The sequence below is a fragment of the Chiloscyllium punctatum genome, chromosome 2, assembly GCF_047496795.1.
Source record: "Chiloscyllium punctatum isolate Juve2018m chromosome 2, sChiPun1.3, whole genome shotgun sequence".
NCBI classification, from domain to species: domain Eukaryota; kingdom Metazoa; phylum Chordata; class Chondrichthyes; order Orectolobiformes; family Hemiscylliidae; genus Chiloscyllium; species Chiloscyllium punctatum.
In genome coordinates, this window is record NC_092740.1 from 99,072,734 (window position 1) to 99,097,537 (window position 24,804).

Here is a 24,804-nt window from a genome sequence, read left to right on the forward strand (position 1 = left end):
AAACTTGCGGGTTGAGTCAGTAGTTAGGAAGGCTAATGCAACAATGGCATTTATTTTCACAGGACTTGAAAATAAAAGCAGGAGTATATTTCTGAGGCTCTATAAAGCTCTGGTCAGACCACATTTGCAGTATTGTGCCAGGCTTTGAGCCCATATCTCACGAAGGATGAGCATGTTCAGTGGAGGTTCAAGAGAATGGTCCCAGGAAATGAAAAGCTTAACATATGGGGAATGTTTGAGGACTCTGGGTTTACACTCGATGGAGTTTGGAAGGATGAGGGTATATCTAATTGAAGCATATGGAATACTGACTGATTTCGACAGCGTAGATGTTGGTAAGATGTCTCTTATGGGAGGAGAGACTAGGACCCAAGGGTAAAGGGTCTTAGAGTAAAGGGAAGATCTTGTAGAACAGAGGTAAGGAGAAACTTCTTCAGCCAGAGAGTGATGAATCTGTGGAATTCTTTGCCACAGAAGGCTATGGAGCCGAGGTCATTGAGTATGTTTAGGACTGAGATACATAGGTTCTTGTGAATCAAGGGTTACAGGAAGAAAGCAGGAGAATGGGGTTGAGAAACTTATCAGCCATGATTGAATGGTGGAGCAGACTCCTATGTCCCATGGTATTATGGTCGTATAAGAGCTTGGGACTGATTGACAAATACGTCTGATTAATGCAGAGCAGTGGTTAAGACGGCAACTATGATAATATCAAAGCAGAATATAAATCAGGGAAGGGCATATCCAACTTCGTAGTATTATTAGATTGTATTTTGGGTGCTGTGAACAATATTGGCCAAACACTGGAGCGGTGCAGAAATATTCCATGAAGCTGATAATATAGTAGAGTATCATATGGTTCAAATTACAATAAAGGAAGCACACGAGATTGGGGTTTTCAGCCTTGAAAGGCGGGATTGATCGTAAACTTACCTGCCCTGTGGTTAAAATCCCCAACTAACGTGTGTAGGGTGATCTTAAGAGTTATGCAATATTAAATTTATGTAATATTGTTGCAGGTATGGAGAAAAATAAAACCTTGAACATTAAACTGACACTCCAGCACAGGCACAGAGTTTCTTTTCTTTTTCTTTTTTTAAGCAGTGCCCTTCACAAAACAACTCCTGATTTTTTTTGTGATCAAACAGTGAAGGGGCATTCCTGTTTTTTTTATCTTATCCCCCACACTACCGCCTAACTGCGGTAGTGCTTATTTTTCCCCAGCACCCATGGTGTGTGTGGGCACAGAGTTTCTAACGTTTAAATCGTCATTTAGCATTGATGTCAAGAACTTAATTTTGAAACAGTGAAGAATCGACAAGAGGGCGATAAAATTTGGCAAATGTTTGTGAAGAGACTGTACGTTACACTCTTGGGAATGGATGAATGGAGGCGGGTCCCAATAACCTTCCGCATAATACAATTGTTTGTAAACGCTCATTGGGTGTGCAGAAACTTAAAAACACGCGACAGCATGTGTAGTTGGCTGGCAGGAAAAGCTCTCCGTTTTGTAAAATGTCATTAAGTTAATGGAAGAAGCGGCTTCGAGGTCTATTTCTGACTTTGGGATTGTTTGTCCCGTCGGGTCAGGTCACTGGGCCGTGCGGGCTGCCGTCGTGAGGCGGTTGTTGATGTTGTGACAGCGGCGCCTTGGAACGGCAGTTTGGGAGAGGCATGGCCGAGGGGGGCAGCGCAGCCGCAGCAAAGGTAAATGTGCTGGCGGGGAGGGGGTGGAGGGAACACAGTCAGAGGGTGAAAGCCTGCTCGGTGGCTTGAAGCCCACAAAGAGGGCTCCCATTATGACACCCTCCGAGAGCTGGGGAGGAGAACCGCTGTCTGCCCTCCCGGGGGGGGTTTTACAGGCAGTGCCAGTTGAGGCCTGTCCTGACAGGCTGCCATAGTGGCCTGAGAGAAACCAAATGGCCCCACCTGTCTGGCTCAGAGCTAGGGATCAGAATATCTCCGATCGCTGCTTCCTCTTTCTGTTCATTCGGCTTTTCAAATTTCTTCAACCAAATTAGGGTCTTGGGGGCGGCCTTATTCTGTAGATTGCGCTCAGCAATCCATCGTTTTGTAAATTTCTGTTTACATGATGCCTTTATCATACCATGCTCTCCCACCGCATTTAAAGCCCGTGAAATAGTTCTATATTATGCTGTTTGTTTTGCATAAACCTTGAACTTAACGTCCTTTAAAAATAGTACGATTGATGACCGATTTAATACAAACATTTGCGAAATGCTGCTTGCTTTCCCGAATATAGTTAACCACGTTCGGCCGTTATTATGTTATCTGTTTCCAACAGCGCAACCGAATGGATTTCGGGTCTTTAAATCATGTGCTGCAGGTTATTACCTATCATACCGTGTTTTATTTAATACATTTTAAGGACCCTACGATGTAACTGAGGTTTTTATCATCACTGTTATTAAGGCTAGTGTTAATTATCAGTTAAAAGTTTTGTTTGTGAACTCCTATTTCAAAGATTCCTGTCAACATGAGCCCAAGGAAGCAGGGAATGTTTCAGGAAGAAGGAATGGATTAAAGCACTGAGACTCAAACTAGACTAAGTATTTCAGTCCAAGGATATTTGCACGAGAATTACAGAAAAGTGGATAAACTGCAGAAATTTCTCAAAATAAAACCTCACATGTTGTACATCTAAACACAAAGTTGGGTGGAGTGGGCTTTGGAGAATAAAGAACAGGTTTGACAGGTTGCGGATGGAAACATGGTTCCTGTTTAAAATTAGAAGGTGAAATGAACTGCAACCAAGCTTCATCTGGCCTGCAAACTTTCCATAAATATTCAAATTGGGAATGCTTATGAAATAGTTTCAATGAGTAAATTGATTGTTGAACAAAACCGTAAAACATGGGAGCAAGTTGTAGGCTATTCAGCCCATCAAGTCAGCTCCACCATTCCATGAGATCATGGTTGATCTGATAATCCTCAACACAACTTTTCCTACCTTTCCCCCCCCCCTCCCCCCCCCCCCTTCTCCCCCCCCCTCCCCCCCCCCCCTTCCCTCCCCCCCCCTTCCCTCCCCCCCCCTTCCCCCCCCAACCCTCAACCCTCAACCCATTTACTGACCAAAAATCTGTATCTCTTAAATATTCTTAATGACTGAACCTGAACAGCCCACTGTGATAAATAATTCCACTGCCTTCAAAATAAATTTCCCCTCGTCTGTCTAAATGTGTGACTTTTTTTCTGAGATTATGTCCTCTACTCTTAGACTCCCCCACAAGCGGAATCCACCATTCTGCTAAGTTATCTAAGCACCTTGTATCATTTAATAAGGTTGCCTTTCCTTTTAAATTCCAATGAGTACAGGCCCAACAAACTCAACTTCTCCTCATTTGAGTCAGTCGCTCCATATCTGATATTGGCTTTGGGAACCATTTCTGGATTGCCTCCACTGCTGGTGTTTCTGTCCTCAGATCAGGTGCCCAAAACTGTTCACGGTATTTTGGTTGTGGTTTGACTAATGCCTTATACAATTGTATCAAAACCTCCCTATTTTTGGACTCCATTCTGTGAAACAAAAAGCAATATTCCATATTACCTCCTGAACCTTGATTCATGCACAATGATGTCCAAATTGCTCTTCTTTTAGATTAGATTCCCTACAGTGTGAAAACAGGCCCTTCGGCACAACCAGTCCACACTGACCCTCCGAAGAGTAACCCACCCAGACCCATTTCCCTCTGACTAATGCACCTAACACTGAGGTAAAAACAATGACTGCAGGTGCTGGAAAGCAAATACTGGATTAGTGGTGCTAGAAGAGCACAGTAGTTCAGGCAGCATCCAACGAGCAGCGAAATCGACGTTTCAGGCAAAAGCCCTTCATAGCCAATGCACCTGGCCTGCACAAGGAAACCCACGCAGACATAGGGAGAATGTGCAAACTCGACAGATGGTCACCCAGGGCAGGAATCGAACCTGGGACCCTGTCGCTGTGAGGCAGCAGTGCAAACCACTGAACCACCGTGCTGCTTTCTTCAGTCGTCTTCCATTTAATAATATTCAGCTCCTGGATTCTTCCTGCCAATGAGCAAAACCACCTTTCACCACGTTACTATTCTATCTGCCAGGTTTTTGTCAATTTACTTACAATATCAATATCCCTCTACAGATTCTTTGTGTCATCCTCACCACTTGCCTTCTCATCTATTTGTGTCAGCTATAAACTTGTACATGAACTCTTCTAATCCAAGTTATTAATATATAATGTAAATAATAGTGGCCTCTGGTTGTCCAGTAGTCACAAGCTACCATCCTGAAAATACCTCCCTAATCCCAATTCTGTGTCTTCTGTTAGATAGCCAATCCCCTATCCATTTCATTTGAAGGCAGGGTCATATTAATGCACCAATTGAGATTGGGGCTTTTAAAAATGCCTTGTTTGGAGGAATACTGATTACAACCTTTAGAAACAAGCAGAGTTGCAGGAAGCTCAAGGTAGAGCTTCAGATGGATTCCAAAACAAAGACCGGAATTTCAAAATCCATCTGGTGTATGGAAAAATTATTTTGGTTTAAAAATCATTTTTAATGAATGGGAACTCCTGTAGTTCTGAAAATGTGTTGCTGGAAAACATCATGCCCGAAACATCGATTCTCCTGCTCCTTTGATGCTGCCTGACCTGCTGCGCTTTTCCATTAACACATTTTCAGCTCTGATCTCTAGCATCTGCAGTCCTCACTAACTCCTATGGTTCACCAAGAATAGGCGTGTTGAATAAACCTGTTATGTATGTTTTAAATTCAGTGGTGGGATGTGAGATGTCCTTTCAAGTGGATGGTGCCAGTGAAACTAGTATTTGTTCATCTCTTGCCCTCGTAAAAGTTGTGATCAGCCACTTTGAGCTGCAGTAATCTGTGGTTTAGGAATACTGAAGGTGCTGTTAGGAATAGAGTTCAAGGATTTCGATCCTGATGATGAAGGATATTTCAAGTCCGGGAAGTTTGTGACTTGGGGTGGAACTAGTGGCAGGGAATGCCGCTGCTGCCTTATTCCAGGTTGTACAAGTCTTGGATTTGGAAGGTGGTGCAGAGTATCTTAAGGATATTACGCACCGATGCCACAGTGCATTTGTGAGAGGAGTGAATATTTAAGGTGGTGGATAGTTTCTGATTTAAGTGGACTCGGTTTGTTTGGGACAATGTCAAGTTTTTTGAACATTGCATTCATCCAGGCAAGTGGAGAGTGTTCCATCACAATCCTGATTTGTGCTTTGTTGATGATGGGTAGATTTTGATGAGTTTGGAGGTAAGTTACTCACTACGTGATTCCCAGTCACTGACCTATTCTTGGAGTTATGGTTTTTATATATTTGATCTAGTTTGTTTCTGGCCAGCTGTAATTCCTAGAACAGTGATGGCAGGATATTCACTGATTGATAACATTGAAAATCAAGGGGAATTTAAAAATCTTTTGTCATAAGGAAAATGTGCCAGATATTCATGGAATAGTGAGCAGATGTCAGCACTTTATTCAGTCCAACCAATTTTGTGCATGAATCAGTTATTAACAACATCAGTTGAAGACTGCATCATTTCCACTTGAGGGAGTAGGGCCAGGTGGCATCCCAGGTGATAACCAGAATGAGAAAAGAGATGGTTTTTAATCAAATTTAAGGCATCATAGGTAGAAATTGAGTTGAGGATATAGTTGAGCAGAAGAATATCTGCCAAAATATTGTGGTGCATACCATGACATTCAATGTGGCCTTACCTGTGATTAACATGATGGGGGTAGTTAGGTCATGTGACTAATGTCAGTGTGCTGGGGAGCACAAGTTTATGGTAGAGGATACTAATACTGAGGGAGAAATTCAGGAAGGATGGAAGGTCTGTCAACATGGGAGAGTTGATGGCTTGAATTGGCTGAGACCAAAAGACAAGAAGATAAGGGAACAGAATTTGGCTGTTTAATTTATTGTGTCCGCTCTATAATTTGATCATGGCTGACATGTTTCTTGACCCCCAAACACCTGCCTTTTGCCCTTCCTTTTGATTTGATCCTCTGCTTAGTAAGAACCTATTTATTTCTATCTTTAAATGTGCTCAATAACTTGGCCTCCACAGAGAGGCTGAATGGGCTGGGGCTATTTTCCCTGGAGCATTGGAAGCTGAGGGTGACATAGAGATTTATAAAATCATGGGGGACATAGATAAGAGTAAATAGACAAGGTATTTTCCCTGGGATTGGAGAGTCTAGAACTAGAGGGCAAAAGATTAGGCTAAGAGGGGAAAGATTTAAAAGGGACCTAAGGGGCAACGTTTTCACGCAGAGGGTGGTGTGTGTATGGAATGTGCTGCCAGAGGAATTGGTGGAAACTGATACAATTACAACATTTAAAAGGCAACTGGATGTGTATATAGATAGGAAGAGTTTAGGGCTATTTGGGCCAAATGCTGGCAAATGGGACCTAGATTAGGTAGGATATCTGTTTGGGGTGGACGAGTTGGACCGAAGGGTCTATTCTTGTACCGTACATCTCTCTCTGACTCTATGACCTCTGCGGCAATGAGTTCCACAGAATCACCGTTCTCTGGCTGAAGAAATTCCTCATCTCCGGTCGAAAAGGTCATCCCTTCATGTTGAGGCTGTGCCCCTAAGTCCTATTCCCTCCTTATGTCTACTCTATCCAGGCCTTGCAACATTGTATAAGTTTCAATCAGATTTCCCCTCTTCCTTCTAATCTCCATTGAATACAGACCCAGCGTCCTCAAGCCCTTCATCTCTAGACTCATTCTTGTATACAAATGGGACTCGATTAGGTTGGGATATCTGGTCAGCATGGACAAGTTGGACCGATGGGTCTGTTTCTGTGCTGTACATCTCTGACTCTAAATATCCTCTGCACACCCTCTAATGCCAGCATATCTTGCCTTGATAAAGAACCCAAAACTGCTCACAGTATTCCAAATGCGTCTTACCTTGTATAGCCTCCGCGTACATCTTTGCTCTTTTTTTCTAGCCGTCCTGAAATGAATGCTAACATTGCATTGGCCTTCCTAACTGCCAGCTGAAACTGCATGTTAACCTTAAGAAAATCCTGAACTAGGACACCCAAGTCCCTTTGTGCTTCCATTTCCAAACCTTTTCCCACCAGTTAGAAAACATTCTACACCTCTATTCCTTCTACTAAAATGTACAGCCTCACACATTGGCCACACTATTCCAACTGCTGCTTCTTTGCCCATTTGATCGACATATCCAAGTCCTTCTGCAGCTTTCTTGCTTCCTCAACACTACCTCCATCTATCTTTGCATCATCTGCCAACCTAGTAACAATGCCTTCAGTTCCTTCGTCCAGAATTGTTAATGTATAACATGAATGGTTGTGTTCCCAACACTGACTCCTGCGGAACTCCATTCATCATCAGCTGCCATCCTGAAAAAGGCTCCTTTATGTCTACACTCTGCCTTCTGCTGGTCAACCAGTCCTGTATCCAGGCCAGAACCTCGCCCCTAACACAATGGTCTCTTATTTTCTTTAGCAGTCTCCTGTACAGCAGCATCTCAAAGGTCTTCTGGAAATACACTGGCTCACCATTGTCTAACTCGCTCATTACCTCCTCAAAAAATTCTGACAGAGTTTTCATGCATGACCTCCCCTTGATGAAGCCATGCTGACTTAGTCCTAACTTACCATTCATTGCCAAGTATTCCAGAATCTCATCCTTAATAAGGAACTCTTTAAAATCTTTCCAATGACCGAGGTCAGGCTAACAGGCCTATAGTTTCCTGTCTTCTGCCTCCCTCCATTTTTGAACAAGTTTTATTTTAGCCACTTTCCAGTCCTGTAGGACCCTCTGTGACTCCAGTGATTCCTGAAAGATCACCACCAATGCCTCCTCCAGCTTCTCCTTCAGATGTTTTAAGTGTAGTCCATCTGGTCCATGTGACTTATCCACCTTCAGACCTTTTCAATTTCCCCAGCACCATCATCTTAGTAATGGGTGCCACACTCATCTCTACCCCCCTATACTCTTGAATTTCTGGTATGCTATTGGTGTCTTCCATCGTGGAAACTGATGCGAAGTACCTACAGGTTATTCTGGTATAATGCGCATTTCATCAACACACATTGGTATAACCCAATTGATGGATTGTGGATGCTGTTTGGAAAATAGCAATTTTTCTATAATGTTCTACAGCACAATTTCTTTATAGAGGTTTCCCATCGTGTCATTTTCTATAGCGTGAGGTTGTAGAAGAACGCAACAGTTGCGTTATAGCAGAATGACCTGTATTCAGTTTATTTGTTCCTTGTTACAATTTCTCGATCCTCATTTTCCAGAGGGCCAATATCCACTCATGTTGCTCTGTCTCTTACCTCTTCGATATCTTTTGAAAAAAAACTCTTGCAATCTTCTCTTAAAATACTAGCTAGCGAACCCTCATGTTGCACCTTCTCCCACCTGATTTGTTTTTTTTAGTTACCTTCTGCTGGCTTTTAAAGGTTTCCTAGTGCGCTGGCTTTCCACGAACCTTCACACGTTGTTTGATTTTTCTTTTGCTTTTATGCTGTCTCTGACGTCAATTGTCAGCCATCATTGCCTCATCCTCCCCTTTATGTTCTTTTTTCCCTTGGGATGAATTTCTGCTGTGCCTCCCAGATGACAAACCAAAACTTCTGCCATTACTGCTCCACCAACTTCCCTGCTAGGCTTTTCTGTGGCCAGCTTCTGCCTGAGGAGGAAAGCATTGATGACAGCTTTTAAAAAGTGGAATAATCAAACAAAAGGAACTAATTGTTATTGCAAAAGGTATGTTTAACTCTTTATTTTTTGATATCTGTTGTTGAATGCATCAAGTGGCAGAATATCTGATCAGGCTTCACCTGATGCATGTCCGTACATAAGAAATTGCAGTTTATTCAGCCCTTCTAACTGATTCTTCCTTTCAAAAATATCACAGCTGATGTAATTGTGGCCTTAACTGTACATTTGCTAGCATTATGTTTTTGATTTATACACTGCCTAATAGTGTAGCTATGGTTTGGGGGGGGGGATATAAAGTCCCACCAATGACTTTTTTTCCTTCCTATTTTTAATTTTATGTAAACGGATTCAATAACTTGATCTCTTCATTCAAGATCAGTTTTCATTTCTGTAGTGATTTCCTTTTGTAATAGTTATCCTACCTCCATTTTGCTCTTATCCTTGTGAATGTCAATTCCACTCGAGTATTCAGTTCCTAGCTTTGGTCACCATGCAATAGTGCAATGGCTATCATACTCTATTATTTGTTTGTCATTAATTCATCTCTTGTTACAACTGCTGCATGTGTTTAGATAAAGAGTTTTTAAACTTTTTTTTGCCTACTCTGAACCTATTTGCTGAGCATTCTCATACTTGTACACTCTGTTTCCTACTTGTCATACTCCGTTTATAACGATATACAATGCTACTCTTCATCATTTTCCTTCTCTCAATTCCTTCTCCAAATTTTTAGTTTAGAAGACTTTCAGAAACCCTAGTTGTTTGCTCTGCCAGGACAGTGGTGCACAATGGCTGTAGAGAAGGCCAACCCAGGGTGAAGCTCCCTCGTTCTCCAGGGTTTTGCCAGTTCCCCATGACTGAATCCCATTTCTCTCACTTCAATTTTCAATTATCAGGTATCTTGTGGTTCAGATAGCAATCTTGAGATTATTGCCTTTTTATGAGTCAAACTTTTACCTTTAGCCCTGTAGCTGTTTATTTTCCCTTGCAGAACTTTTTCCTTAGTCTTCCTTTATTACTGGGACCCACATGGACTACAGCAACCAGATCCTTCCTCTTTAAAACTAAATTCCTCTCTAGCCTTAAGAAAATATCCTTAACTGGGCAAGCGATATGACCTTCCAAGCTCTCAATCTTCGATGCAGATTACAGTATCTATCCTCAGAACTAAACAGTACTCGGAGAATGACAACGTTCCATTTTGCTATCATCCCAACCCTGCAACTTTAACAACCCGATGTTGTAAGGGGCTGAGGTCAGTTTGCTCATCCTTCCTTTCACAAAGGCTACAAGAACCATGTCCCAGTTGGATAAGTACAAAAGCTTAATGTTGGTCCAATGCTACCTTTCTGACTATTAACCAAATCTGAAGTACATACCTAAGGGGTATGGGGGTATGAATCCTTCCTGGAATAAAGTGTCCAAGTAACTTTCTTCTTGCTTGATGTATGCAAGCATGTGAAGCAGAGCTAATGAACTCTGGGCCAAAAGTTTATCAAGATGGAAATCCTGAAGGCAGACTTGGTTGGCAGCAGATCACATTGGTGTCCATAGCTGTCAAATGCTCCCTCTACTGTGTTTTCTATAACCGATTTAAGGTTTCAAGTTTTGAAATCTTACTCTATATATGATTATTTGTAATTATTATAACAAGTTATGTAACCAGTTAAACTATATATTTAGTATAACACTTTGCATTCATTGCTTATACAGTTCCCGAGTTTAGAGAAAAATGATAGTGCAACAAAAGAGTAGATCTTTTGGTCAATTAAGCTTGTTCCATTATTCTGTGAGATAATGACTGCTCTGATTGTGGCTTTCACTCCGCATTCTCACCAACTCAATATTTATTACCTGATTGCTCACCTAAATAACATATCTAGAGACGTCAACTCTCTGATCTTAGTGTCTCTCGCTCTAGGACTGCTTGTTTTTTAAAGACCAAAACAGAACCTTTTCCTGACTCACCAAATTCCTGAGTTAATTACTCTGTACATTGAACTCTTCTCCATGCTACTCTGTAAAATATTTTCAGGACTGCAAGGTGTTATATAGATGAACACCAATTAGAAAGAAAGAGGATAAGAGTGGTAAACAAGAAGCGTAGTGAGTAAAAGCTATGTAGCCACAGTATCTGTGGACACCTAAATGGAATAGATAAGAAAGAAAGCATAAGTCGTATTAGTGAGCCACGTTATTGGAGGGGAGAAAGAAACTGGTCAATACCAAGAAAACACATCCAGTGGCACTTGTGTGGTAGTACCTTAAGTATCAATCAATTTCCTCCCAAAGCCCCCTTAAATGTCTGTCCTTCCTTTTCAGGAAATGCTGTCATATATATTCAACTTTGGCAACGTGTGCTACCAGCGGTATCAGTGATGTGCCTGAGTTGTTAAATGCCATGCTAGGCTTAGACAGCTGCAAAATATCTACTAGAAAGATAAGTTGTGCTACCTCAAGTACGTATTTCACTTCACTGGAACAGAGGAAGTATAACAGAGACAGAGATCAGGCTGAGACCTAAATTGAAATAGCAAGTGACCAGAAACTGAGAGTTAAATATGTAGACCGAACCAAATGCTTTTACAATATTTACAAGTATTTAATTATATGAAGCCCTAAAGGTCCTCTGCATGATCTTAATTTTGAATGAATACTATAGTATGATTTTCATATGACATTTTCGGGTTTACTTTCTTGCCAGAGCCATTTTAGTAGAAAAAACAGGAAGGCAGATTATCATCTGACTATAGATAGAGAGGGCAATGTGCTATGGGACCCATATGCTAATTGCTGAAGGTAAGCATGCAGATGCATAAAGCTGATAGTATGTTGACCCTCACAGGAAGAGGATTCAAGTACAGGAATTAAGATGTCTTGCTGCAATTATATCAGGCCTTGGTGAGATTACGTCTGAAATATCATGTGCAATTTTAGTCTCCCATCTGAGGAAGGATGCTCTTGGTATAGAGGGAGTGTGGCAAGGGTTTCCCAGCCTGATCCCTTAAATGTTGGGACTGATATGAGAAGTTGAATCCGTTAGAAATGTATTCAGCGAGGTTCACAAGATTGAGGTTGGGGGAAGAATCTCATAGAAACCTACAAAATTCTAACAGTACTGCATGGGGTAGATGCAGGAAAGATGTTACTGATTGTAAGGGTGTCAAAAACTGGGGGCTACAGTCTAAGGTTATAGTGTGAACCATTTTAGGACTGAGATGAGGAGAAATTCCTTTACCCAGGGAGTGGCAAGCCTGTGGAAAATGCTATTGCAGGAAGCATTTGAGGCCAAAATTGTATGACTTCAAGAAGAAATTAAAGGGATTAAAGGATATAGGGGAAAGTGGGAACAGGCTATCAAGTTGGATCAACTGCCATGATCATGATTGAAGGACTGAACGATGTACTCCTGCTACTATTTTCTATGTTTCTATTACCCGTTAATCGCAAGTGAAGAGTGTATGTAGAACAGAATCCTAGAAGGGAAATTAATATTATTTTGCTTTAACTCTATCTTCAAAAGTTAGGAGAATTATTGAAATTTGTTATATTCTACTACTAAGTACACTGGTTCCTGTACTTTAGGTAGGGGGTAAGTTGCCACGTGATCAAATTTGGGCAAGAGTTGTGAGGATAGTTTGAATCTGTATGTCATATTTAATTGTCTTTTGAGGAGGAGGAACTATTAATACAAAACATTCTTCTGAGGTTATTGGATCAATGGGTTGTAACCCGCAGTACAGAATGTACGTCTGGACAGTGTATAGTTTTAAAACTGGGTTTCAAGAGGATATTTGGTGTTTTGGTATTTTATCTGTTTGATGCTGAACGTGATACATATTATGAAATGATATGTAGTGAGACGATGCCATGGTGGTCATGTCATTAGACTAGTAATCCAGAGGCTCAGATTAATGCGTTTGGGATATAGGTTTGAATCCCACCGAAGCAACTGGTAAAATTTGAATTAAATTTTGATTTAAAAGCTCATTAAACATTTGTCAATTGTGTAGTAAACCCCCAAATTGTTACTAAAGTATTTTCAGAATGGGAAAGGATGAATGTGTCACTGGTTATGCCAGCATCCCTAACTGCTCTGGACTGGATAGTGGTGAGTTGCTTCCTTGAATCACTGCAATTTTCATAGTGTAGGTACACCCACAATGCAGTTTGGAACATAGTCCCAGGGTTTTGACCCAGTGATTATGAAGTTGTGGTGAAATAGCTCCAAGTCAGGATAGTGTGTGACTTGAAGTGGAACTTGCAGGTGATGGGTGTTTCCAAGTATCTGCTGCGCTTGTCTTTCTAAGTGGTAACGTGACCTATGTGAGAATCTGGGCACCGTCATGTTGTTGACTCATACGTATCTTCTGAAAAGGCTGAGCAAACCACTGAGATGTATCAAATCGTGACAGGTAAGACCATAAGGCCTTAAACTAGATAGATTACCGCATTAATCTAAGCATCAGAAGTGGCAACAGCATGTCCATCCTTATTGACCCTGCAAACTCCAAATAACCAATGTTTTGGAGGTATGTGTAAAAACTGGGGAGAACTGTTCTGCAGACTAACATAGCTGTAGCAGAATTGAATCTTGTAGGCAATATCCCAGATATCACCATCTCTGGATACATCCTGTCCCATTGTCAGGACAAACCCACCACAGATCTCAGCCTGTTGATATACAAGCAGGAATGTGTAGCTGTGAAAGTCCCTGACTTTGATTGTGCACCCCATAAAATTTTATGGTATCAGGACATGCATGGGCAAGGAAACCTTCTGCAAGTTACCACCTACCCCTTTCCCTTTAGATTAAGAACCAGTACTCCTCCACGGTGAACAGCTTTTGGAGCTAGCACTCTGGGTGACACAGGCACAGATTGCACCATCAAGACTGGCTCAATAGTACCACGACTGACTAGGTTGATTGGGTTTTACAGTACATAATTGCTAAACTGGATCTGTGGCAGTTGGTGAAGGAACCAACAGCATGGAGAAGCTAACTTAACCCATTCCTCATCAATTTTCCAGCTGCAGATGCATCTGTCCATGGTAGTGTTGGTAGCAGTGACCACTGCAATGTCTTCGCATTGAGTATACCCTCCCATGTTGTGTGGCACTACTACCATGCTAAATGGGGTAGATTGTAAATAGTCTAGCAACTCAAAACTGGATATTGGTGAGGCATTGTGTGCTATCACCAGCAGCAGGGTCTAGTCTGCATATATTAAATGACGTTAATGCATTGACTTCCTGTTTCAGAAGTTGCTGCTGCATGTGGACTTCCTGAGTTCAGAAGAAAAACAAAAGGTTCATTTCCAGACGTTTCGTCACCCTACTAGATAACACCTTCAGTGGCCCTCCGGGCTTCTAGGAATTCTCGTGCATGTCTCTGTTTGGCTTGTCCTAGGATGGATGTGTTGTCCCAGTCGAAGTGGTGTCCTTTCTCATCCGTATGTAAGGATACTAGTGAGAGGGGGTCATGTATCCTGGTGGCTAGTTTTCTGCCTGTTTGTCCAGTGTGGTATTTGTTACAGTTCTTGCACGATATTTTGTAAATGAAGTTTGCTTGTTGTCTGTATAGAGTCTTTCAAGTTCTTTAGCTGCTGTTTTGGTGTATTGGTGGGTTTGTGGGCAACCATGATGCCAAGGGGTCTGAGTAGTCTGGCAGTCATTTCTGAGATGTCTTTGTAGGGAAAAGTGGCTAGGGTTTCTGGATGTGTTTTTATCTGCTTGTTTGGGTTTGTTGCTGAGAAACTGCTGGACTGTGTTCATTAGGTACCCATTCTTTCTGAATATACGGTATAGGTGATTTTTTTTCCTCTGTGCTGCAGTGTATGTTGACTCGTTGAAATAATGCTCTGATGCAGCTTCAATTGTGGATGTTGGGATGATTGCTTCTGTAGTTTAATATTTGGTCTGTATATGTTGTCTTTCTGTAGACGCTGGTTTGAAGTTCCCCATTAGCTGTTCATTCTACTGTGACATCTGGGAATGGCAGTTTGTTGATGTTTTCCTCCTCTTTAGTGAATTTTATACCAGTAAGGGTATTATTGATCTTGAAGGTTTCCTCTAATTTGTTTCATTCAGTGATGAGATGTCGTCAACGTAGCGGATCCAAAGTTTGGGTTGGGTGGTTGGCAGAGCTGTTTGTTTGAGTCTCTGCATTGCTGCCTCTGCTAAGAACCCTGATATCTGAGATCCCATGGATGTTCCGTTGGTTTGTCTGTAGGTTTTGTTGTTGAAGGTGAAGTGTGTGGTAAGGCATAGGTCTAACAGCTTGACTATATTGTCCTTGCTAATGAAGTTAGTGGTGTTTTGGTGTGTGTCTTTGGGCTTTCTAATAGTGTAGTCAGTGTTTCCTTTGCCAGGTTAATGGTGATTGATGTCACAGGCTGTTACATCAAAGGAAGCCATTATTTCATCCTCTTCTATCTTAGTGTCTTTGGTCTTCAGGAACTCTTGAGTGGAGTGCATGGAGTGGCATGAGTCTTCTATTAAGTGTTTTAGTCTTTGGCCAAGGAGCTACACCAATCTGTAAGTTGCTGTTTCAGGTAGCGAGACTATGGGTCTGAGGGGGGCTCCTAGTTTGTGAATTTTGGGTTGAAGCGATCATCCCAACATCCACAAATGAAGCTGCACCAGAACATTATTTCAACAAGCCAATACACCCTATAGCACAGAGGAACTATGCAGAGCAGAGGAAGATCACCTATATTGTGTATCCAAAAAGAATGGGTACCCAATGAACACAGTCTGCCGATTTTTTTTTTTTGAGTTTTTTACTTTTTTTTAAAAAAAAATTTCTCAGCAACAAACCCAAACAAGCAGATAAAACGCATCCAGAAACCCTAGCCACTCTCCCCTACATCAGAAATGATTGCCAGACTACTCGGACCCCTTGGCATCATGGTTGCCCACAAACCCACCAATACACTCAAGTTCTTTAGCTGCTGTTTTAAAGACCCTATACAGACAACAAACAAAACTAATGTCATTTACAAAATATCGTGCAAGAACTATAACAAACACCACATTGGACAAACAGGCAGAAAATTAGCCTCCAGGATACATGAATGCCAACTAGCCACAAAAACGACATACTCTCTCTCACTAGTATCCTTACATACAGATAAGGAAGGACCCCACTTTGACTGGGACAACAAATCCATCCTAGGACCAGCCAAAAGAGAGCCATGCATGAGAATTCTTAGAAGCATGGCATTCCAACCCAGAACTCTATCAACAAACACATCAAGTTGGACCCCATCTACCACCCCCTGAGAAAAAGCAAATGACATCACCAACGCAAAGAAACCCAGACACAGAAAGCAGGAATTATCAGCAGTGCTTCACCCGGAGGCCCACTGAAGATGTTACCTCGTAGGGTGACGAAACAACACGAAATGAACATTCCAACTCAGTGAGCAAACCTACATCCAGAACCTCAACCTGAGCTACAAATCTTCTCAAAAATCAACACCATCTCCAAATTTCCTTTTAACCTGCATTCACTTCTGAGTTGGAACTGCATCACCGGATTGAAATCCTAAATCTCCCTTACAAACCACACTATAGGTGTCCCTGCCCCATAAAGAATGCAGTGGTTCAGGAAGGTTGCTCACCACCAGTTTCTGCAGGCCTGTTTGGGATGAACGATAAATAGTCCATGAACAATCCCTTCTGACCATTGCTTCTCCTGATTTTCTTGTTCCCAGTCACTTGCAGTTACTCTTGCTCCCTTCTTCTCACCAGTTCTTTTCCTGATTTCTTTGCTCCCTCCTGCAAGTCCTCCAGGGAGGAAAGTTATGGAAAGACCTTTGGACTAGTTAAATATTTTGGAATGTAACTTTCCCTTATTTTGGCGATTTTGCATTCGGCGCATTTTTGCTTTGCTGCCATTTTTTTAATGAACACATTGAGTGCTGAATTATGGATAGCTTTATGCAGTGTCTTTCAATATGTATCAAACTGCTTTACAGGCAATAAAGTGCTTTTGAACTGTAGTTACTGTAGTATTTTGTATACAGTAGAACAAAGCTTCAAAAAGCACTTCATTTGGCTGAAGCATTTTTGGGTTGACCTGAAAGTTACTATGTAAAAGCAAATCTTTCAAAGACACTGACATAGGAAATATGATGTGGAGGTGCCAGTGTCGGACTGGGGTGGACAAAGTTTAAAAATCACACAACACCAGGTACAGTCCAACAGGTTTGTTTGGAAGCACTAGCTTTCAGAGCATTCCTCTTTCAATAGCTAAGTAATGGGGCAGGATCATAAGACACAGAATTTATAGGAAAAGATCAGTGTCATGCAATCAAAATGATATATTGAACAAACCTAGACTGCTGTTAAGTCTTTCATCTTTTAGAATGCATTGCAGGTTTCAGTTCATTAATATGTAAATCCCAGAACTTCCTTTAAAGTCACATTCTCGAGATATGACTGAGAAGTGGCAGATGGAGTTTAATTCCGATAAGTACAGGGTGCTGCATTTTGGGAAAGCAAATCTTAGCAGGACCTATACACTCAATGGTAAGGTCCTAGGGAGTGTTGCTGAACAAAGAGACCTTGGAGTGCACGTTCATAGCTCCTTTGAAAGTGGAGTCGCAGGCAGATAGGATAGTCAAGAAGGCATTTGGTATGCTTTCCCTTATTGGTCAGAGTATTGAGTACAGGAGTTGGGAGGTCATGTAGCGGCTGTACAGGACATTGGTTAGGTCACTGTTGGAATATTGCGTGCAATTCTGGTCTCCTTCCTATCGGAAAGATGTGAAACTTGACAGGGTTCAGAAAAGATTTACAAGGATGTTGCCAGGGTTGGAGCACCTGAGCTACAGGGAGAGGCTGAACAGGCTGGGGCTGTTTTCCCTGGAGCGTCGGAGGCTGAGGGGTGACCTTGTCGAGGTTTACAAAACTGAGGGGCATGGATAGGATAAATAGACGAAGTCTTTTCCCTGGGGTTGGGGAGTCCAGAACTAGAGGGCATAGGTTTAGGGTGAGAGGGAAAAGATCTAAAAGAGACCGAAGGGGCAACGTTTTCACGCAGAGGGTGCTATGTGTCTGGAATGAGCTGCCAGAGGATGTGGTGGAGGCTAGTACAATTACAACATTTAAGAGGAATTTGGATGGGTATATGAATAGGAAGGGTTTGGAGGGATATGGGCTGGGTGCTGGCAGGTTGGGTTGGGATATCTGATTGGCATGGACGGGTTAGACTGAAAGGTTTGTTTCTATGCTGTACATCTCTATGACTCTGTAACTTAAGGTTTTATAAAATGAGGTGACGTCACCACTCAGTGTATTAAAGGTGTGAGGTTAGAGTCGAGATTACATCCCAATCTTGAGTCAGACTGGTTCTGTTTCCAAAGTAGGAATTTATAAAGTGCTACATGGATTGACTGCCTGCAGGTTGTGTGCTTTTGAAGCAAAAATACAATGTATTTGCAAATGCAAATTCATCCTGTAGACTTGTGAAGGAGAGAGTGTGTGACTGAGTGTGATGGATTATAAGCCTGTGTGTGTATGTGTACATGCGCGGGTGAGATTGTGAGGGTGTATATGTATGTATGTGTGTGTGTGTGTGTGTGTGTGTGTGTGTGTGTGTGTGTGAGAGAGACCGTGTGTGTATAGTGTAATGGGGTCACCTGTAGTGTGACTTGAACCCAAGATCCCAGTTGAGGCCGTTCTCATGGTACCGAACTAGGCTATCAGCTTCTATTTGGCCAATCTGTGTTGTTGTATATTTTGAAGTCTGCCTTGGAGGATGGCCCACCGAAGATCTGAGGCCAAATGTCCCTGACCACTAGTGTTCCCTAATTGGGAGGGAACATCCCTGTCTGGCAATTTGTTGCATGGTGTCCATTCATCTATTGTCATAGCATCTGCTTGGTCTTGCCAATGTACCATACCTCTGGGCATCCTTTCCTCTGGATGGCTGCTGCCCTGGGCTTGACATGTATGCTCAATCAGTCAGGAAATATGTAAATGCCGGATTCATCAGCTGCTCCCAAAAGGTAGAGCAAAACATCAGCTGATCTCAATGCAACACTGTCCGCGCTCTCAGAACCAATTGCAACATTGTAATCAAACTAGCCAATTAAAGGAGTAGTCAACATCATTCAGAATAGAACCGACAACTGAAGAACCAGAAACGCTACGGGCAACTACCAGCTGATCAGACAAAAGGACACAACAGTGAACTGTACAAACGTACTTCTTGCAGAGGGGCTGACTTCCGAAGATACACAAAGCCAACACACCTGGACATCCCATCATGTCAGGCAGCGGAACCCTGTGTGAGAACCTATCTGACTGTGTCAAGGGCATCTTGAAACTTGTTGTACAGAGGACCCCAACTTCTGTCACGACACTACAGATTTCTTACAGAAACTCAGCACCCACTGACTAGTTGAACCGCGATCATTCCTCACACCAAGGACATTTTGGCACTCTACACCAGCATCCTCCACAATGACGGTATTGCTGCAACAGCCTCGGTACTCAGTACCAGCAGCTGCCAATCTCCGAGCACCATCCTACAATGCATATGCTTCACCCTCAACCACAAAGTTTTCACCTTTTTGACAACCAGTTCTTCATCCAGACACATGGAACAGCCATGGGGACTAAACTTGCACCCCAATATACCAATATTTTTAATGTCCTAGTTCAAGCAAGACTTTGCTGCACAAGACCTCCAACCAGCACTATATACACTAGATATATTGACAATATTTTTCTTACTCCTGGACCCATGGCGAGGAGTCGCTGAAACAACTGCACAGTGATATCAACAAGTTTCATCAGAATTACCATGGGCTAGTCGTTAGTATCTGTCTCATTCTTGGACACGTACATCTCCAAGGACAGGCACCTCCGTACCTTTCTCTACCGCAAACCTGCGGATAACCTCACGACGCTGCACTTCTTCTAGCATCCACCCTAAAAGTATTAAAACAGCCATCCCTTGTGGAAAGCCCTATGCATACAGAGGATCTGTTCAGATGAGGAGGAATGCGACGGACACCTGAAGGTGCTGAAGGACACCCTCCATAAGAACCGGGTACAATGTTCTCAACTCATCAATCGCCAATTCCGACGTGCCACAGTGAGAAACTGTAATGCCCTCCGCGAGACAGACACTGGATGCAACCAATAGGATACCCTTCGTTGTCCAGGACCTCCTGGGAGTGGAGCAACTACACCATGTTCTTCACAGCCTGCAAAACATTATCGATGAGGATGAGCACCTCGCTAAGAGCTTCCCTCCACCTCCACTTCTTGCCTTTCAACAACCGCCAAATCTTAAACAGATCATTGTTCGTAGTAAACTGTCTGGTCTTCAGAACAACACCATACAATCCTGTCACAGCAGCCACTGCAAGACTAGTCAGTGTGGCTACCTGGATACCACCATTACATGTGGGCATGCCACCCACCATGTTCATGGCAGGTATTCATTTGACTCAGACAATGTTGTCTATCATACACTGCAGGCAAGGATGCCCTGAGGCATGGTACAATGGCGAGACCAAGCAGACGCTAAGACAATGGATGAATGGACACAGCACAACAATTTGCTATACAAGGATGTTCCCTCCCAGTTGGGGAACACTACAGCAGACGGGCATTCAGTCTAGGATCTTCAGGTGACTGTCCTCCAAGGCAGACTTCAGGATATGCAGCAACGCAGAGTGGCCGAGCAGAGGCTGATAGGTACCAAACTTGGCTATGTGGACGGCCTTGGGATCTTGGTTTCATGTCACACTATGGGTGACCCCACTACACTATACACTTAAACCCACGCGTACACATGCACACGTATATGCCCACACACTCATGCACACCCTCTCTCATACACAAGCTGTCTCTCGGACACACACGTACACATGTATACACACACACATACATACACACACGTACACCTCCCCACACTCTCACCCATGCATACACCCTCTCACAAGCTTATACTTCATCACATTCATGCATGCCCTCTACCACGCATGCAAACACTCACTCGCATTCTTGTGCGCACACAAGTCTATGGGGTGAATTTGCATTTGCAGAATTGTATTTGCAGATACATTCTTTTTCTGCTCAACAAGCACGCAATCTGCAGGCTATCAAGTCCTGAAGAAGGGTTGCACCCGTTCTACACCACTTGATGCTGCCTGGCTTGCTGTGATCTTCCAGCCTCCTGGCTGTCAATGCAGGCAGTCAATCCATATAATATTTTATAAATTCCTACTTTAGGAAATAGAACCAGTCTGACTCAAGATTGGGATACAGACAGACTTTAACCTCCACTTTTAATGCATTGTCTGAGCTGAGATGTCACCTTTTTTACAAAGAACCTTAGGTTATTTTGAGAATGTGACTTAAAGGAAGTTCTGTGATTTACATATTAATGAACTGAAACCTGCAACACATTCTAAAAGATAAAAGACTTAATAGTAGTCCAGGTTTATTCAATATAGCATTTTAATTGCATGACATTGTGATATTTTCCTATACATTCTGTATCTTATGATCCTGCCCCATTACTTATCTAATGCAGGAGGAACGCTCTGAAAGCTAGTGCTTCCAAATAAACCTGTTGGACTATAACCTGGTGTTGAGATTATTAACTATTGTAAATATATGACTTACACAAAAAAAACTGAAGGCTGGCTGCGACTGTGAATCTCTGCAGCAGTCAGAAGCCTGTGAAGATGCTGTTTAATACACGCAGGAGGCAGTCACGTGACATTCCGTTTCGCGCCCAGGAAGTGGGCCAAGGAGGTCACGTGATGATCCGTTTCGCGGGCAAAAGAAGCTCACGTGGGGGTCGGACATCCGGGAATGCGAGGAGGCGGAGAATGGAGTCAGATCAACAGCCAATGCGAAGATAATTCTACCTCAGTGTGTGTATGACGTTTTTTATTGTATAAAAGACGGGCAGGGACAAAACGAGGTCTTACTTTGTGAACTGGCACACGTGGTAGTTGGTCAGGGAAAAAAGGGTTAGACCCAGAGCTCTGAATGCTTTGTCCACTTACTATTTTAAAATAAATCAAGAGTGTGAGACTGAATATCTTTTCCTAGTGCTTCATTTAAAAGAACACACAGGACTAGGCTCACACATAGAAGAAAGTAAATTGGTAGATTGAGCCAAAGTCTTACACTATCTAAGAAATAGATCACCCAATTTGTAAGCAACAGTCTTCCACAAAAAGCGACATGACAATTACTAGATAATCTGGTCATTGATTTTAAGAGACAATTATTGGCTGGATCTCCAGAGAACATATCTGCTGCTTTTCAAAATTAATGCCATGTGATTGTTTATATCTCTAATTGAGAGGATGGGTGCAAATTGTCAATATCTCATCAGAACAATATCACTACTCAAAAGCCCTGAATTCTGCAGTGGAGTGCTGGCCTAGATTGTGCACTTGTATCTCTGGGTTGCTAGTAAGAAAGTCGAGCTGACGCTGATCTGTGTTAACTTTTTTTATTAATTTGTTGGAATTGGATGTTGCAGGAAAGATTAGCATTGATTGCTTGGCCCCTAGTTGACCTTAAAATCTGTGCAAAAGTACTCCTACAATACTGTTATTGGGCAGGGAATTTCAGGATTTTGTCCAGTGACAATGAAGGTGGTATATTTCCAAATGAGAATGGTGTTCAAATTGGAGGGGGAGCCTTGAATTGTTTGTGTTTCTGTGTGCCACCTGTCTTTGTTGTTCTAGATGATGGGGTTTGTAAATTTGGCAGGTGCTGTGAAGGAAGCTGCAATACAGTATTGCATTTTTCAGATAGTGCCTGTTATACGGTGCCATGGAGAGCCGATGCTTAAAGGAGTGGATGGTGTACCATTTGAGCTTTGTATTGGATGATGCAAAGTTTTCTCAGTATCAATATTTCCATCTATGCGAGTGGAAATATTTCATCACGTTGCTGTGTGCAGTGTAGATGGTGGAAAGACTTTTTGGAACCTGAATGTGAACTGTGAAGGAATCTATGACAGAGCTTGGAGCAGTTCATTCTATTTCACATACTGTATTTTTCTTTCCCATTTTTGTAAATAATATATAGTTCAAAATCTAATGTAATCTTCCACAGGAGACAAAATTATCAGCTGACGTTGAACCATTTGTGCCAAAACAGCAAACAATTGGAGCAAAATCATCTGAATCATCAGCTACGTTACCAAGATACCTAACAACCTGCTATCCTTTTGTTCAAGATCCTTATGTGGATAGGTAAATATCAATTTTGTAATTCTGTAGATTGTTGTGTTCCAACTGTTAAGAAAAATATATAACTAGCTTGAGAAACATTTCTGGTGTTAGAAAATTATTTCAGTACAGAAGGAAATTATTTGGTCTGTCTTGTTCAAGTGGGCAGTTATCAAGAGCAAATTGGCAACTCCCATTTCCTATCCTATCTCCACAGTGTTTTTCATAGCTTTTCCTCTTCAGGACATAGAAACATAGAAAATAGGAGCAGAAGTGGGCAAGTCAGCCCGTCGATGTCTGCCCATGCTGAGAAGTTATTAAACTTTGGGTGTTAAGAAGAATTTTGATGTCTTCATACATAAGTAACACTACTCCTATATCGATTCAATTAAGAAGGCAAAGTGATGAGTTTGTCTTTACTACAAGGGCACTGGAGTACAAGATTAAGGAAGTCTTGCTGTAGTTGTGTAAATCTTTAAATGGGGCATCACTGGAATCTGTTGTTTTTTGGAATTCTGTATGTGGGTTGGCAGGATTTGACAAATAGTGTGCCACAGGGATTAATGTTGGACCCTTAATTATATGCAATGTACATGAATGATTTGGATGCAAGGTCCAGTGGTAGAGTTGCTGAATTTACTGTTGACACAAAGTCACATTGATTCTTAATGTACTCCATAGCAATTTTAGGGATGATCATCGAAAGTATTTCAGCACAGAAGAAAATCGATCCATATAATTTCTCATGGGGACTTCAGGGTGTCATAGTACTTTACAGTCAATAGAATCCATACAGTGTGGAAGCAGGCCATTCAGCCCATCGAGTCTGCACTGCCCCTCCAAAGAGTCCCATGCAGACCCACCCCCTTTCCCTATTCCTGTAACCCTGAATTTCCCGTGGTGAATCCACCTAGCCTGCCCATCCCTAGACACTATGGGGAATTTGGAATGGCCAATCCACCTAACCTGCACATGTTTGGACTGTGGGAGAAAACTAGAGCACCTGAAGGAAACCCATACAGACAGGGGGTGAATGTGCAAACTCCACACAGATAGTCACCCGTGACTACAATTAAACTCCGTATCTGGTGCTGTTAGGCAGCAGTGCTAACCACCGAGCTACCGTACCACTCCAAGTGTACTCTTTTGAAGTATAGTCAGTTATTTAGGAAATGGGAAAGCCAGTTTCAGTGACAGGCAAATAAAGAATGATATATTTTGTACATACATTGGAACTGACAGTGAGACACTGAATTCTACAGTTGCAGATAGAATCAAATGTTTCCCTTTTCCCTGTGGTGGTGTTACTGGGATATGGACAACAATTTAGATTTATACCGTGATTTTAATATAATGTCCCTAGACCTTTCACAAGAGCGTTAAACAGCAAACCTTAACACAGAGCCTCATCTCTATGGGGCTATGTACCTGTAATAGACAATACCAGACCCAAAGTATTGTAAAGAGATTGCCTAGATCCTAACTTTTATATTTGTTTAAAGGTACGAATAAGGTGCTGTGTTCCAGTTATGATTTGATTAGTCCATCAATAGGTTTTAATCAAAACACACTTTATTACAATACAGTTAAAACACAAAAACAAGATATTTATTGAAATACATAACAAGGAATTTAATATAGGTAAATGTGAGGCCTTGCATTTTGGAAAGTCAAATCAAGGTAGAAGTTTGGTGAATAGTAGGGCCTTAAGGAGTGTAATGGAATAGTAGGATCTTAGAGTTCACGTTCACAGTTCTCTGAAAGTGGAGTTATAGGTAGGCAGAGCAATGAAGAAGGCTTTTGGCACAGTGGCCTTCATCAGTCGGCACTGAGTGTAGCAG

The 24,804-nt window shown here is 42.1% G+C and overlaps 1 protein-coding gene across 10 annotated transcripts in view; it reads left to right on the plus strand.

Moving 5' to 3' along the window:
- Positions 1-1,446: 1,446 nt before the first annotated feature.
- The window catches only part of secisbp2 (SECIS binding protein 2), a 136,982-nt gene continuing 113,624 nt past the window's right edge, over positions 1,447-24,804 (plus strand). For 8 of the 10 annotated variants that reach the window (XR_011962700.1, XM_072586432.1, XM_072586407.1 and 5 more), the window contains exons 1-2: positions 1,447-1,707; positions 22,848-22,987. Coding sequence is in view for 8 of the 10 variants with exons in the window: in XM_072586432.1 (XP_072442533.1) it covers positions 1,675-1,707; positions 22,848-22,987 (173 nt within the window). In the remaining 2 variants the exon portion in view is untranslated. Of the gene's footprint in view, positions 1,708-8,636; positions 8,787-22,847; positions 22,988-24,804 lie in introns of all 10 variants that reach the window. The other 2 variants (XM_072586450.1, XM_072586459.1) reach the window with 1 other exon arrangement.